The following is a 16189-nucleotide window of genomic DNA, read 5'->3' as shown; positions in this document are numbered from 1 at the left end:
ATACAGACTCAAAAAAGAGATTGTATCCTTACATCGTGCTACCGCAAGTTTCCACCTTAGTTATATTAATTTGGCTGAGTATAACAGTTTTAAATGAGTCATTTGCTATTGAGATATCAACTTCTGTGGCTTTGAAGTCTTACATGGTCCGATCACAAGACTTCAGAGAGCCATGTGAGTGATGCAACCAAAGGGGCAGGGTGGCAACTGCTCAATATTGGGAACTCTTGCCCCTCTCCTCTTGAAAATTGGAATTGGAGCTGTAGAATTGTACTTGAACCCATCACATCTCTGACTCCCTCCTCCACATCCCCCAACCGTGCTTGAACCACATTGGATTATACAAACGCAACTGTGGAGTGAGGGGAAGCAAGGGGGACACACAATCTTAACACTGACTTCAAGTCACGCTGCTCCATGAATGCAAGAGCGGAATGCGGAATCGGCCCCTCGACATTTTATCCTGATATCGCTATAGTATTTTTCACAAGCTGAGCCTACAGGATTTTCTCGGGGGGGGGGGCTCTTTACAGTCATTTTGACTCTAACGTTTTGAAAATTGAACATACCTCGTTCCTCTACTATTTCCAATCGTTTTATATTTGGGAATGAAAATATTAGTATGAGAATCTGTTACAGTAAATTCAATCGTGTGAAGGCAAGTGATCAATTATCATCTAGGAATTCTAATATTGATATTTAAAAGTAAATTGTCACCCAGCCCAGCAGTGTGAGATGCTTGTTCGAGAGGAATCTGCAGATATTCAGTTACATTTCGCAAGATTAGCAGAGGAAATTCACACAATTAAGGACCATATCATTCATAAAAAAAGATTGACACTGAACCCTCTTCTCTCGAATCAGTCCCCAACGCCTTTCTTTCGCACTGTGTAATATTCGACTTATTCCTGGTTTCATGTAAGAAGTAACAATTCATGTCACTTTCAAAGTCTTGTACTGCAAATTTGGTCAGTGTTTCATTTACCTCTTCCTTCAGTTTTTGGCTTTGTTCAGTTTATTGATGAATATTTAAATTCTAATCTTAATACATTGATTGTTTTACTGTTTTTAATTGGTTGGTTAAAGTCCACTTATCACAAACAGGATAGGCTCTATATCAGATTATAGGCCCTCCTTGGCGCCCCCATCTGTCAACACCTGCATTTATTTGTTGTATTACATAATTGTTTGTAAGTTGTGACACACGGAAAATAAAACCTCAATCCTATGAAGAACTCAACAGAGAAGAACTCGGCGATTCTGCCTAAGGCCCAAACTGGTCTAACTGTAGAACGCACAGTGGGTGTGGGTGCTGTGGCCAGGGTAGCCTGGACCCAAGTTTTCCACGGCGCCATTAGTTGACCATTTGTTCATCCAGTCTGAGTATGGAGAACCACTGAATATCTGCAGGCCCTGGTAGTGCCAAGAGATTGTGGAGTGACACGTCCCAGTAATGGTTTTGATCTTTATGTTTCAGAAAAAGCGACTAAACATTGTGAGCCAAATGTACTCTATAGTGCACTTTTGCTCGGCCTACTCTGGACAGTGCACGGTAGCGAGTTCTTTTTTTTTATTCGGTTTTAATCTTAAAAACCTTTTCTGGATGGTTTATGAAACCATTATGAAAGCATTCACTGCTTCGTCTACTCCAGTTTATAAAATCTTTTCAATTGCATTCAGTCCAATGAATTTCCTCCGTATGTCTCTCACACCCATCCAAACTGTCTGGTGCTGCTCTTGTTCCACATGAGCAGGTCGTGGGTGCTGTAACAGGCAGCGGCGTATCCAGCTTTTTCTTGGGGGGGGGGAATTAAAAATGAATACAGCTTCCGGGATTTTTCAACTTGATGTTGGAGGAGAGAAAAACATTTCAGAAGCCTTACTTACGGCCCCGACATCTTTGTTTTTATTTCATGGTGTTTTCAGAGGGTTTCGGTGCAACTTTGGAAAACAGTCCAGGAAAAAACTTGAAATTCATGGTGGCAGCCGTCCTCTACTCCACCAAGCTTAAGACGTAGAGGCGACATGTATGATTAGGCCCCTTCCCTGTACATCGCACGGCCCGCGCCCGGCCGCCTGCGCTGCGCCTGCCTGTATCTGCATGCTGCACTGGTCTGTGTTCGGCTCTCTTGGTCGATCTGCACCACGCCGTCGCGCGATTCCATTGCACTGTCAGTAGATACTGCATGAATTCTCCAACTTAACTTCCCCGTTTGGAAACAATCCTCCATAAATATTAACAAGAAGCAAAAGGCAAATTATTGCCCATTAATATTGAGCAACAAGATCGATAGACCGCTTCAAGATCGCGCGATCGTGGACATCACCTTATCGCGGCCAACATGTCATGGTTGCGCATGGCATAGGACGCCCCCAACGATGGAACTAAGTCAGTTTGTTTGAGAATTTGTCTATAGATTGGCGTTGAGTTTGTTTGTTTGTCAAAAAAAACCGGGCGGCCAAAAGGGTCAAAATCGGCCACAAGGGTCAACACTAATTGCACCAGAAAAAAAAAGGATTATACGATGGAACGAAATCTGGTTAAGAGTTCTTCTAATGATTTGCGTTTAGCTTCGTTGCTAAAAATTGAAGTGAACCCCGATCTTTGGTTTCGACAATTTGTTTTCTTTTGTTTTTTTTGTATCAATTATTTCGTATTTTGATTTACTGTTGTCATTTTAGGAACTTTTTGGGGGCACATTGTTTTCAAATGTTGGGTATTTATTTTCAAATAATTTCTTCTACTATTTACATTTTGAAAAATGCTGTTCGCTCGTATTTGTTTATTTTTGCTGAAATTAATTTCAGTTACATATTACTTTTAATTTTTGTTATTTAGTTTTTTTTAATAGCTTATTTCGTAAATGGATTTAGGTGTTAGTTTTGTGTTTTATTATTTACTTTTTTAATAAGAAAATGCTGTTTACTCATAATTGTTTATTTTTGTTAGAATTAATTTGGCCCTTTTGACCGCCCATAGTAATCACCAGCCATTTTTAAAAACAGTCACACACGACGCGACAGCACGACACGACGGTGCAACGCAATGGGCGACGGAAGGAGCGGCGCTCAGGCAGAAAAGTATGCAACGTGGAAAGGACGTAGGACAGTACGATGAAATGAGGTAATCATGTGATTTATAAATAAAATGTATAAAAAAATAAAAAATTATTTATAAAATCTACAACCCATCTTGCATCTTCATTATCCACTGAAATTACACTTTGACAATCTCAATTTGCATTTTTTTATTTATATAATACCTACGATCAATTTGTTTTCACGTAAATCTTCAAGATGCACCTTTCTGTCTTAGTTAACCTACTTTCAACTTTTTTTTCGCTATTTCTTTTTGTTTTCATTCCAATGAGTATTCCCATATTCATGAACACAACTGTGATTCTATCCCGGGAAGAAAGCCTCAATGTAACATAGGACGGCAAAAGAAGTGACTTATGAGAGAATGCAAGTATTAAAGTCCACATATTAAACAAAGTCCGCACAATAAACACTTTTCAACTACATGTTTATTGAGAAGGACTGTGAAGAGGCTCTCTGCACAGGGCAAAGTATATGAAAAACTAAACCACAGATCAGATCCACCACAAAACCACTCCAAAGACGGTGCACGTCCATCATGCCGTTTTCATGCACAGCAACTAGGGAAATATGGAATGGTCAGTACTTGTATTTGATTTTTAGAAATTTTTGCCAATGACAGGTGCATGTTGGCGGTATTCTGAGTTCGAAAGGGGACATTACTTGACTAAGTAACGGTGACTTCAAGTTTTGCTGTGCCATTTTTGTAACTTGAATTCCGATATTAAACGTACGGCCAATGATGCTCAGATTAACTAAAATGACATTAAGTTTAATTAAGTCAGATCACAATTAAATGTAACGTGAGGGGAAACTGAATAGGTTATGCACCTTTTGCGGCGAGTATGGGGTAAAAGCTTGCCTGATTTGACATTGCATTTTCGATGTCATTTTCTGTTGTTGAAATTCCTGCAACTAGGGAATGTTCGTGTCTTTAGAGTTGATTTTATAATTTTCCTGCTTGTATTTTTTGGGCAGACCTGATAGGCCAGTGTTGGATCAACCATTCGCCAAAACAAGTATGAGTTGCAACGCACTTGTTGCAACGTTTGGGTGACCCAAGAAGATATGGGACAGATTTTTATGAGAATTTCTTTTTTAAGACATCAGATTATTCTGCAGTTCAAAGTTAACTAAATTTATTGTTATAACAAATGAAAGTGCATTTCAATCAAGAAAATAGGGAGGCAAGTGCCGCCCGACTTTGCCATCGCCGCATCTGTCACTCTTGAGTCATTGATAACAAACATTCGCTATACGCCTCAAAGCTTTCATACTGAGATCACTTAGAAGAAATGGACATAAACACGGTTGGCATTGGCTTCATTGTCGAAAATATAGGAAATTAAGATCAAAACAAATCAGCATCAATCCAACAGCTGACTGTATTCAAACCTTGTTCTGCACCAAATGAAAAAAAAATGTGGTGAGGGAAAAATCCAAAAGTTATGCGGTGTTGACCAAGCATTCAGGCGCACGGACTCCTGAAACTCGCTAGGAATCGCAGTTACCGGCTTCCATATAGGACTCTTCTGGGGTCTCGGGGTTCCCGGCCCACCGCACTTCCTCCCTGCCCATCCATTTAACCCTAAAAAGGATTTGAGCGACCATGCAAGGGAGGAAACGAGACAGGCCCCTAAGCCCTGGCCGCCGAGTCGGCCATACGTCTCGAACCTGTACTTAGGCGCTCACCTGGACTTCGCGGACAGTCCCAACAGAAGAGCTTACCCGGTAGGCTAAGGTACTGATGGTATTCGACGGGGTGAATTTAACGTCTCTTGTAGCTACTGACTGACAGAAAGCTTTGGGAAAATAAAAAGTCCCCTCGGTATTCGAACCCACTGTCTAACGATCCGACAATCTACACCTTAACCACTCGGCCATTTCAGAGATATTGAATATTGGTATTCATACTAAAAAGATAAAACCAATAACTTTACTTCGTAAAATGTCGCTTTTAGTATGGCCTGCAAAATTAACTTTTATTCAGCGTGTACAGGTATATTCTTTAATTAATAGAGATATCTCTATTAAGTTTCCGGTCCCGCACACTGGGTCAACGGAAAGGTTATTGTAACGTAACGCACAAAGTTTCACTGAGCCAGGGGGTCGTAGAACCTTTCCCGACGCAAACAACCACGGGAGTGCAAGTACAAACACACGGATTCAAAACCTCTCAAGATAATAGATTTTTAAACACAAAACGTCGAGGGCGACATGCTGACCTCGGGAAGTGGAAACTCATTGGAGATTATATCTTTATTATTAATATCAAGAAAATAATGGACGTATCGTTTATGAGCATTTCTTTTGAAAATGCTAGATTATTCTGCAGTTCTGCAACAAACGGAATTTGTTGAACAATTTTGTTTGTTGATAACCACCTGTTTGGTGTATGATTATATCGATCTCCTAGTTAGCTGGATTAGAGTCCTTATTCATTCTTTCATTTTTTTTTATTTCCTTATCAGTTTCCTTAAGGGGATTTTACTTCAGAATAAATATACTTTTTAAGGCTATTTATCGATAAACCAATCGTACGAGATCCGCCCCCCCCCGAAAAACGTTATCAACCCACCACCAGAGAAGCCCAACCAACGCCCAAACAGCGTCAAAAAGCGGACCGCCAGCCCATGGCAGACTACCATAAACCTGACGACCCTCTTCAGAGGCTCGCTGAGCCACTACCTCCCGTAGTACCTCGGTGCACAGACGGCTACCCAGAGAAGATTGGGGAAGGCTGGGTGGAGGAACTGTGCCGATCCTACCACTGGAAGACGTCAAGCAAGGAAGCGGCAAAGGAAGGGTGCTTACGGGTCCCCGAAGTAAGACCAGCATGATACCCAGTTTTCGACTGCAATTTTCTTACTTAGAAGTAAGGGAACTGAGATTAAGGTCCAAGCAGGTTGCTTGAACTTGCTTCTCTGTAAGTCCTTGGCCTGGACTTGTTTGCGAAGTGCTAAAATAAAATAAGTCTAATGATTTGTCCTGTAAAATTCCCAACAAAAATACTATGAAGACACAAGAATATATACTCGATTGGAGATTTTTTGCAACATCGTATTGATTTTCTGTTGTCTACTATCAATAATCCCTCTTGGTCTAAGCCATGTATTTTCTCGTTTTCCAGAATTTATTGTTGAGGCGATTGGGTGTGCGGCAACTTCGGGGGGGGGTGCATCCTTACACCTTTGGTTACCCCGTTATCAGCGACATACCCACTTGAGCCCAGCCTGTTGCATTCTGTTACTCTGCACGCCTGCCCGTCTGCCGTTCGCTTCTGTGTCTGTCTCTCCTCAAGTCTGGTCACTAGACTCAGTACCAAACGAACATTCAATTTGAATTAGCCTAACTGGAATTTGATGAAATCGGTGGGTCAGTAAGCAGAGAAGCCCATGTGCCAGGTTATTTTTTCTCTGCTACCAGGAAGCAACGCCTGTATCTAAATATAATTTTTTATGCGTAATCGACATTGATTTGACAGTCTGCAGTACAGATAAGCCTGTTTTAGGTCGTTTGCAAGATTTCGAAATTCAAACTGGCTCAAAATACTGTAAATTTAGAAAAGGAAACAGTTTATATTGAGTTGAAGATTTCACCCACTCTCTTATTTAGCACGATGTGCCTGTTGATAGGTCATCACGTTTGTGTACAGCAGAAGTATTACAGACAGCCCGCCTTGAGGTGAATTATGCACCCCCTCACCGGTTAAGAGCTGTGCTGTTCTTTTGCTGGTAGCGACGAGACTGTAACACGTTCATTATTTTCATGGTCGTTTGTGAACCAGCGAAGTGCAGTCCCAATCAAAGGAGCCCCCGTTAGGGCGACGTTGAGTTTTCTGTTTGGTGTCTTGCCCTGTACCGATACTGTTAAAACGCTAGGCAGTGTTTGCCCGGCGGGGGTACCAGGTGAATCGCTTATCAGCTGTTGGGCAAAAAAGAACATGGCACGGGATAAAATAAAAAAGCAGAAATAACATTTTCTGCAACCGTTGGGTAAATGAGATGAGATTGCCCATACAGCAGTAGAGAATAAACTCTTTTAGGTAATTTTAATCAACTGTTAGATATGCAATTCACCTTGTACCCAACAAAATGTCCAGCGTAAGATTGCGGTGCTAGTGCTCTTCAGCAGTGGCGTAAATTTGTGCCGGAAAATGTGTGTGTGGGGGGGATGACTTGAAAATTTCAAAAGTGGAAGAGGGGGGAAGAATATGACTCCGCATTGAGATCAATGGTCATGATATTAATGCATATCTGTATTATCAGTGTATTCAAAAAGGCATATTTATGATAATGAATGCATTTGAATATTTGGAAGTCTGAAAATTCTTCACAATCCACTTTATTTCTTGCTCACCACAAGCAAGTGTGGGGGGAAGATTCAATAGCCCCCCTACCTCAAAAAGTGTGTGTGGGGGGGTATATACCCCAATCCCCCAGGATTTACGCCTATGCCTTTGAGCAAGGCACTTCACCACGAGTGGCGTCTGTCTCTCAAAGGGTTAAAATGCTGCCAGTCAGGACAGAGATGGTTTGTATTTTGATGAACAGTTTGGCACCTGAAGGAGCAGTAACGTGCTGTCTATTTTTAAAAGGGAGATGGGAAGAATGTTAAGTACCGGTATGCGATAGCTTTTACCATGGGTAAAAATAATACACAATGTCTTTGGCATCAGAAATGGGAGAAGTAAATGCAACTTATTGTCGATGGCATGAAGGGTCTTTTCCTCGTGCCGCCATAATTTGTAGAATCAAACATGGCTGTGTTTGAATTTACAGGACCTTTCTTACCAGAGAATACGCCGTCGAGGAATTCGCGCACAAGGGACCGCTGTCGAGGACAGTCACGCTGACCTATCCGTACAACAAGGTGGAGAGTCGGGCGGAGGAAATCGAGCACAAATGGTAGACGCCACATCTTATCGGAATTTGAGGAAAAGACTTTAAACAGATGGAAACCAAAGTATTCTTTCAAAAAGTGAGAAATAAAAAAAATCTTTACGCAGACCTAATTAAGAGGATCCGACGCACGGCATATGGCGGGCGGCATATAAGCAGGAAGACAGCTCTCATAAGCAGAATAACACGAATCAAAATTGGTATCTTTTGGGCAATTAACCTTCTTTCGCTTTAATAGGGCTTGAGTAAAAGGAGCTAATCAGACGTATAACGACACGCAAGCAAACTGATGCGGTTAATTCTGAGTAATAAAGCTTTACCACAAACAATGTACCGATTATGATCCATTCTAATATCGCTGTAATTCATCGCACGGTGGTTCTCTCGACCATGATACGTTTCATAAAGAACATAGCAGACTATAACAGTAAAATTACACTGTGATTTATGACTGGGTATTACCAATGTCTCTTCCATTACGTATAATCACCACTTGATGAACTTTACCTGGAAATATAGTCACTTTTGTACTGAAGAAAAGAGAGGTGCCATTACTATTCTTCAACACGTCACTGGCAAGAGTCCAAAAATACAACGATAAATAAAAACAAATGAAATAATTAACACGTTTTCTGGAAAACTACTCAAAGAGATACATATAGAAAGATCGGTTGAGTGATATCGCACGAGCGATTAAGTCTCATTGAATGGTTAAACTGCATGTATATGCAATACCTCAAAGAAAAAAAAATTCACGTATATGGTTTCTAGACGTTTTTTCCGGGTTATGATGTCAGCATTCGCAACTGGAGGACCGTTACGACTGAAAAAGGTCGTCAAAACCAGTAAACAGTACATATAAAGGTAAAAAAAACAGAAAGCCTACAAACATATTAGTTTCGGAATGCAGGTTTTCATTCGCTGACGTACAGAAAATGTACGTAAAATTAAAGTAAAAATTTTAAGGCTATAACTATAAAGATCTTAAATAAACACCGCTCGTATCTATCATTACTAGCACACAACGTCTTTCGAAAACTGTGGCTGTTACCATGAAGAAGTATGTGACCTCCATGTTTATAAACCAAAACTGTTTGAATAGGTGATGCGTCACACCCCAGCTATAATTATGACAGTCATCCGAACTGCACTAGGCAAAGTTGGGAGTCACAACTACGCCTGTGGACCAAATGCTCTGCTATTAAAACATCTTGTGGCACTTGAAACTGGAGGGCTCGTGAAAATAAAGGATCAACTGTGATATGTAGACAAAAGTGGGGTATTCAAAGTGGCTCAAACCTGCAACGGGCGTCAGTAATGGCCATGCGCCAATTGTTCAGGACTCCTATTTAGTGAGTTTTATGTTTGGATACAAACTCCTCCAGTTAACCCTTTTAAAAGGTCAATACTCACGAAAATGTTGAATACATAACGAATGAAGAGGAAATAAGTTTTAATTTGATGTAAGTCCAAAACGCCTTGGAGGGCGTTGTCTTAGCTTTTTTGACGTTTTGATACCTGTCAAGTTACCCCATGATGTTTGGATCAACTTTGTCGGTGTTGAAGCTGTTCCATCGTGTAATCATGGGCTGAGATTTTTTGTTGCACGTAGGGGTATGATTTCTGAAAGGTCATCCTTCCGCAGAGAGTGATACAGCAGGGTAAAATGTCCCACTTCGATTAGGGGAGGCTACGGGTGTGCAAAACTTTCAGCAACTCGAAAAGTGGGGGACACGATTATATTGGTAATCCCCCGGTCAAAAAGTGCGTGGGGGAGGAATATCCCCTCCCCCGATCTCCGCCGTAGCATGTAATTGGACTGTGCAAGTCGGAGTGAGGCGTAAATCCGTGCCGAAAATTTGGGGGATGGGGGTGCAATGGAGAAAGGGGGGATGACTTTCACGGCCATGAATCTGAAAAGCAGGGGAGGGATGACACCATATGACTCTATGTAGAGGTAGATGTTCATGATATTGATGTACATCTCTAATTTGTATTCAGAAATGCGTATTTATGGCTTTTAAAATTGTTTTCCCTTTTTTAAGTGACATTGAACGCATTTTATTGTCGTTGGGAGGTCTGAAAAAGTATTTACAATCTGCTTTAATTATTTGCTCACCAGGAAAGTGGGGGAGGGGTATATTTACGCCAATGAAAGTCAGTAGTCTGGGGTATTGCCACTAGTTGTGGCGTAAACACAACTATAACTAGTGTATAAGGCTTAGGGCGATCGTGAAAAATAGCCAGATTCCGCGAGTACACTCTCACAAAAAACACTAAAGCAAACTTGATTGCTGCGGTAAAGCCAGTTGCCCAAAGGGCAAAAAAGAACTGCATCGCAAATATCTCAGCAATTGCGCGGGGATCGCGCAACTAACCTTAGAAGGCGCAGTGGGTGTGTGAGCTATGGCCGGGGTTGCCCGGACCTAAGTTCTCCACAGCCTCCATGTCTCCACACTTATCCATCCAGGCAGTGTGTGAGGACTCGTCAAAGACCTGTAGGTCCACTGCGGTACCCTGATAGTGGTGAGATGTGTTGGAGTGACAAGCACCGGCAAGGGAATTGACCTGGAGACAGAGAAGAAATGTTTAGAGCATGTCTTTGTATATTATTTTGCTGTACGAGGTGTATATGACAAAGTAGCCTACCGGTTGAGTCAGATCCCGCATCAAACAAATTATAGTCATCTGATGAATGGTCTAAGATTGATTAATCTACTTTTCTGAAGGCCAGCGTGACAATAACAAGCCTTAGCTTTTTCCGTTCCGGATAATAATGACTTTTTGTATTCTGTGTATTCCTTATGTCTCTGATTAATTTATCGCTAGCACAGGTTTCAAAACCAGCCCTACACTTAAAACTATAGATTAGTTAAAACGGCTACCAATCTAATTGGTTGACCCCATCTTGTGTTTGACTAACTTGATGACTAAGTTTCAATACAACTGATGCATTGGTTACCCTTCAATCAATCATGCTGGTTGAGTGCACACCAAGAAATCAACAGATCCACCGGTCATTAAAGGTTTCCAAAGATATGAAAATTTAGCTGTCTGCATTTAAGCTACTGATCATTATAGTAAAAGTAAATATTTGCATGTTTTATTATGTATGATGATGGTTTAGCCAGCAATTACAGATCAATTTTTCGCACTCGATAATGCAGGGGACAGTGACTGAAAAAATGTGAAGCAGTACTCGTGCTGCGCAACTGTATTTTTGGTTGACACTGTTCACTAATTACGTCCTTTTTTAATAAAACTAAGTTATAAACATATCACCTAATACACATTATCGTCCATATCATTTTGCAAGTTCAAATTTACTGAGGAATATACTTGATTTTCATTTTGAATATAGATTATTTTTCTTCAATCATACCCCCATTTTCGTGTGTGTTACAAGATGATTTACTTATTTTTGAAACATTTCGGCGACAGTTCTCGACCCTCTTACGGATAAACTCGAGAAATTGTGTCAAACCAAATTATTTGCAACTTTTAAAATGTTCTTTTTTTAGGGGCGTTTGAATTTTTCACAATTTCCCGTTCTCTGCCAGTTGGCCTCAATAATGCTGCAAAAAAGGTAGAAATGATCCACTGGAAGACAAGCAACAAACTTATTATTTTTGACGAGCACGTTGACCACGGTTCCCCCCCCCCATAGTTTCCATACTAATTTGCCATTTGAGCGGTTTGCAAGTGACTTCTTTTAAAACGAGATCTTTCATGAAATATGGCCTATATAAGTATTTTATGCACATACATGGGCACAGCAAATACTGATTTGTAAGCAAAGTGTCGAAACAGTTTTCATGCACAAAGCAATGCCGAGAACGTTTTATTTGCAACTCATTGCTTGATGATAGGAGTGATAACCTTTCGAAGCCTAGCAGCCGTCGTGGTACCGGTATTGCGCGGAGGATTAACAGGAGGGACTGCTGTTCTAACCCTTAAAGAGCTTTTTTTCCCATCTTACAGTCAGAGGCCCTTATTAAAGTCCGCTGTGCTGCACTCGATTTTTGTTTAAAACCCTTAGTAGTCAAAAGTGTGTTGTTTTTTTGTTCCGGTCATGTGAAGTTCAAGGCTATGTGCCAACCGGCGTGCATGGCGCACCGCAGTGGAAAAAATTATACATTTTGGCTGACGTGTCAAAACGGTATGTTCAATTTTCGCAATATTTGTGTCAAAATGACTGCAAAGAGCTACTCTAAAAACTCCTAAAAGCTCAATTCCTGAAAAAATGCACTGCAGCGATATCAGAAAAAAAAAGTCAAGGGGGGTAGCTCTTTTAAGGTAAATAGCTAAGGGTTTGCGGATTAAAACTTGGCTTCGGACTTTTTTGTGAAACAAAGATTTAGTTTTTTAACCTCTTCACGGATTTGAGAGGCTTTTATTTGTGACAGGAAACAAGAAATATAACAACCTGTTCAGTCACCAAAAGTACATGTAATACACAGCGATGATGTACTGCGCAAGTACAAAAGTCATTCGCATGTCGTTGCTAACGGCCGGGCTGTAAAGGCCCTATACACGGACTGACCCAAATTTGAGATTGTGGTGGGAAAGAATATTTTGCTGAACTTTCTGTTTTCTCAAACGACATACAGGTACACTGTAATTATATACAACGGTACATTTTAAGACTTTAGTAAGTTTTGTTCTAATACACGTGAGATTTCTACGCGTAATGTTCCTTATAACTCCCAGATGGATTACAAAAGAAATGATTCTCCAAACCTGAATGCTGTGGGTCTCGTTCGCCAGCGCAAGTACGTATTGCAACACCTTTTCACTCAGACAGATCGAACCTCCAGGTGAGCATCCCTCTTTACAACAGTAGCTGGGGAAGAAAATAAGGATACCTTAAAATCAATTTGCAGTAGCTAAAGCCCAAGTTTCGAAGAGAGGGCATTATGGGGAGTCGTTCACTGGAGGAGAACTTCGTGTTTTTTGGTAATGAGCCCAAACTAGACCAAGAGTGGGCGCAACTTCCGTAGCAACAGAGGCTCGTTTGGTAACTGCACTTCAGTGGCTCACAAATTATTGTGGAATGCGCTTTACCTTCGCGTCGCCACTAGAAAAATGAACACTCCCAACCAACATGGCTCTTTTTAAAGCGATGAGATGATACTTCTTCTCAAGGTGAATAGCGTCAAACAATTGTTAACTTTCACCAGTTGAGGACACAAAAGTCAAGAGGACACGGCAGTCGAGGGGGCATGACGGTTGAGCGAAAGCTGAAGTTGAATGGCCAGCACATCAACCCTATATTGTGGATTGATAAGACCCATGGGTTCGTGAACTGCACAGTTTGGGCGGGGGTTGTACCTTGACCTGCGAGCTTTCCCACCGTTGCAAGTGTCCTGGATGTTGGATTTGGCATCCGCTCCATCATTGACCCCGGAGGGGTTGACGGTAAGCAGAGTAATATGGCTGTTACTCTGGACCTCGCAGGCCAGCCTCTTGACGTCTAAACTGCAATTGCCTGAAGATAAAACAAAGCGTTTATGAATTTCATCGACCGATTCGTGTAATATCGTTCCCTTCAGTTGTGTATCCAGGTTTTGGAATTTTGGGCATGGTATTTTGTCTATTAAAACGCTGTAATTTTATTTCTAATCCGTAAATGCGTGCTCACCACCCCCTCCCCCGAAAGGTGGCGGTACCTGTTCGAAAGTGTTACTGCCTTTGATTCCTTCTGAAAAAAAGAAGTAATATATTAATAACAATAGTAATAATGATTTGAAAAAAAATGGCAACCTGTCTCCCAGCAAACAAAATAATTAGGCCTGTGTTTACTGCAATTCGGCGCCCATGTGCTTTTCTCCCCGTGTTGCTGTTTGCGACCTCTATGGGCCAAGGATACATATCTGGTTATTAAGAGCACGTTATTGTGCTGAACAGTAACAGAGGTTGCTGAGTACTTACACAGCTTTACTCTGAGTACTTTGTATTAAGACCCTGTTTTTCCAAATAGTGTGCCTGGAAACGGATTGACCATTGTGCGTCAGTCTTACCCATGTGCCTGCAAGTGTTTATATCAGCATTACTTAATGGGAATAAAATTAGGGTGGCTTTAAAGGTTAAACGCCTGGCAGCGGTGATGGACAGGACCAAAGGTGAAAAATATCCCCAATTCAGAAAATTTGAAACTTATCCAGCTCTATGAGAGTACCAAAGTGCGACTTCACTGTGAACCAGAAAGTGTAGTGCAAACGGCTGTAGTACGCTGGTTCTCACACTGTTATCTTTTACACTAATAATAAAATTGTGTGTGTGACGTATTCACTTCGGTTCTCTCTAACGTACTTATGTTCAGCGCTCAAAGTTTTGTTTCCTGCCTTTGCATCACTCATTATTAATATATTCCATTCTTGTTGCAAACATTGTATTTTTGGAAATTTCCTTCCTCATGGATTGCATCCGGCACAAGTTCCATAAAGGACTTGTCTGCAAACTGTTTTTAAGAGGGTCCCGTATATTCTTCCTCAATTACCTAACACTGCCAACACTCCATTGAGGACACCCGCACCAAACTCAACGGTTAATGAATCAATGTACATGTACATCAAACTAGTTCAAGTTTGCGTTGACCTTTAATGGCCCTTTGAAAAAAAATCGAGAAACCGAGGTCTTTAATTTTATCTTTATGCTTGGGGCATGGGCATTGTAATGTACATTATGCACATCACAAAGAACAATGGACGATTATAATGCTTATGGTTGTAGCAGATGGGAGGGGTGGGGCAGCCACTCGCAAGGGGATCGGCCCCTCAGTCACGGGCCTGATGACTAAGGAGCCGATCTCAGCATGTACAGTGCATCTGAGCACAATTAAATGGAATTTACACTTATTAAATTACTTACAACCGCTAGGGAAATCCGAGCAGCAATCGGACGCCTCACGACAGTAGTCATCGCAGAAACAGAACGCTCCGGGGGGCGTGCACTCATCGTTACGGCCGGGGCAACAGCCCCCTGGCCGCTCCGAGCAATGCTGGGCCCACGCGATCACGATCACAACAGCTAGTATGACACCAAGAATTCCGTGCATGGCGATCTCAGTGGTTGAATTCTGCTTAATATGGAGATCGAGTGTGTTTGCCAGATATCTGCAAACGTTAAAGTCAGTTATCGAATTAATCAAAGCGGAATACTTAATCAGGCGCAAACTGCCTGATTAAAAAAATGCCATATACCAGTTTCCCGAACGTTGAAAAGCAACGATTAAAAAAATGCCATATACCAGTTTCCTGAACGTTGAAAAGCAACGATTAAAAAATGCCATATACCAGTTTCCCGAACGTTTAAAAGCAATGATTCGCAGAGGCATAAACTTTGGCAAATGCTTTAAATAAAAATTTGCTGACTTTAAACTATGGTGGGTACGAGGTTAATATGAGTCTAGACAACACGGTGAATGCTTACCGTGCTAAAGAGTTTTAAGAATGCTGTAATAGGACTCGAAAGCAGCATAATATGCAATTCTGTTTCGCCTCCTTATATAGGCCAGATTGCCCAGGACCAGGAACTAACGCGATATTATTATTGTCGTGTACGTGACAAACGCGGTGAAATGGACAACTTCAGCATATTACCGTCACGGTGCAAAGGAAGGAGCTAAAGACATGAACGTCGCGGGGGGGGGTTGGAATGCAGCAGATTGTTGCCTAGAAAAGGAAACAGAGAAAACAAAAGAAAAACCGAAAGAACCAAAGAAAAGGGAGAGGGCATTAAAATCACGAATTTCCTTGCAAACACTTTTGAACAGACTTTTTTCCTTAAAATTGGTTTGCTGCTGATCCGTGCTTTGCCTCTACCCCCATCAGTGGTGTTGAGCACACTTCTGGGGGAACCCGCGGCATGTACCCATTTTGTCTGGCAATAAACTAGGGCTATTGAATATATTTTGCACATTCCAAAACGTCAAAGGGGTCACCTGGGCAGACCTCCTCTGGGGTGACATCGGCCCCGTAGGTATGCTACTTAGCCTCTCCCCCGGTAAAAGCTCATGGCTCATGATGGCTAAGAATACCAACCACCCTGTGACCATCCAGACGCCCCTTGATGGATATGGTCTCTCTCGGCTGTCCGTAAACTTCATGACAAGTCGTTGCTTGTTCGTGTTTTGTCAGCCAACTTGAAAATGCATCTGCACGGCTCTAGTATGAGCTATGTTTACGTAA

General features: G+C 41.5%; 1 protein-coding gene across 1 annotated transcript; it reads right to left on the bottom strand.

Moving 5' to 3' along the window:
• Nucleotides 1–8203: 8203 nt before the first annotated feature.
• On the bottom strand, nucleotides 8204–15586 carry LOC110988675 (uncharacterized). The gene is made up of 5 exons (XM_022252426.2): nucleotides 15432–15586; nucleotides 14871–15115; nucleotides 13332–13488; nucleotides 12741–12843; nucleotides 8204–10568 (listed from the first exon to the last, which is right to left on the bottom strand). The coding sequence occupies exons 2-5, from the start codon at nucleotides 15055–15057 to the stop codon at nucleotides 10380–10382; spliced, it is 636 nt and encodes a 211-aa protein (XP_022108118.2). The 5' UTR covers nucleotides 15058–15115; nucleotides 15432–15586; the 3' UTR covers nucleotides 8204–10379.
• Between the last annotated feature and the right edge of the window lie 603 nt (nucleotides 15587–16189).

The sequence above is a fragment of the Acanthaster planci genome, linkage group LG06 (genome assembly GCF_054643075.1).
Source record: "Acanthaster planci isolate LZ-2023a linkage group LG06, COTS_SCS, whole genome shotgun sequence".
NCBI lineage: Eukaryota > Metazoa > Echinodermata > Asteroidea > Valvatida > Acanthasteridae > Acanthaster > Acanthaster planci.
Note: the sequence above shows the minus strand (reverse complement) of the source record. Positions and strands in the feature narration are given on the sequence as shown.

What these genes read in the sequence shown, in the direction of transcription:
- LOC110988675 (XM_022252426.2), bottom strand. Translation starts at nt 15,057, where the DNA reads ATGCACGGAATTCTTGGTGTCATACTAGCTGTTGTGATCGTGATCGCG. An exon ending in CTCGGATTTCCCTAGCGGTT is followed by an intron (nt 13,489 to 14,870) that starts GTAAGTAATTTA and finishes TTTTATCTTCAG; the next exon opens with GCAATTGCAGTTTAGACGTC. An exon ending in ACGAGACCCACAGCATTCAG is followed by an intron (nt 10,569 to 12,740) that starts GTTTGGAGAATC and finishes CTCTGTCTCCAG; the next exon opens with GTCAATTCCCTTGCCGGTGC.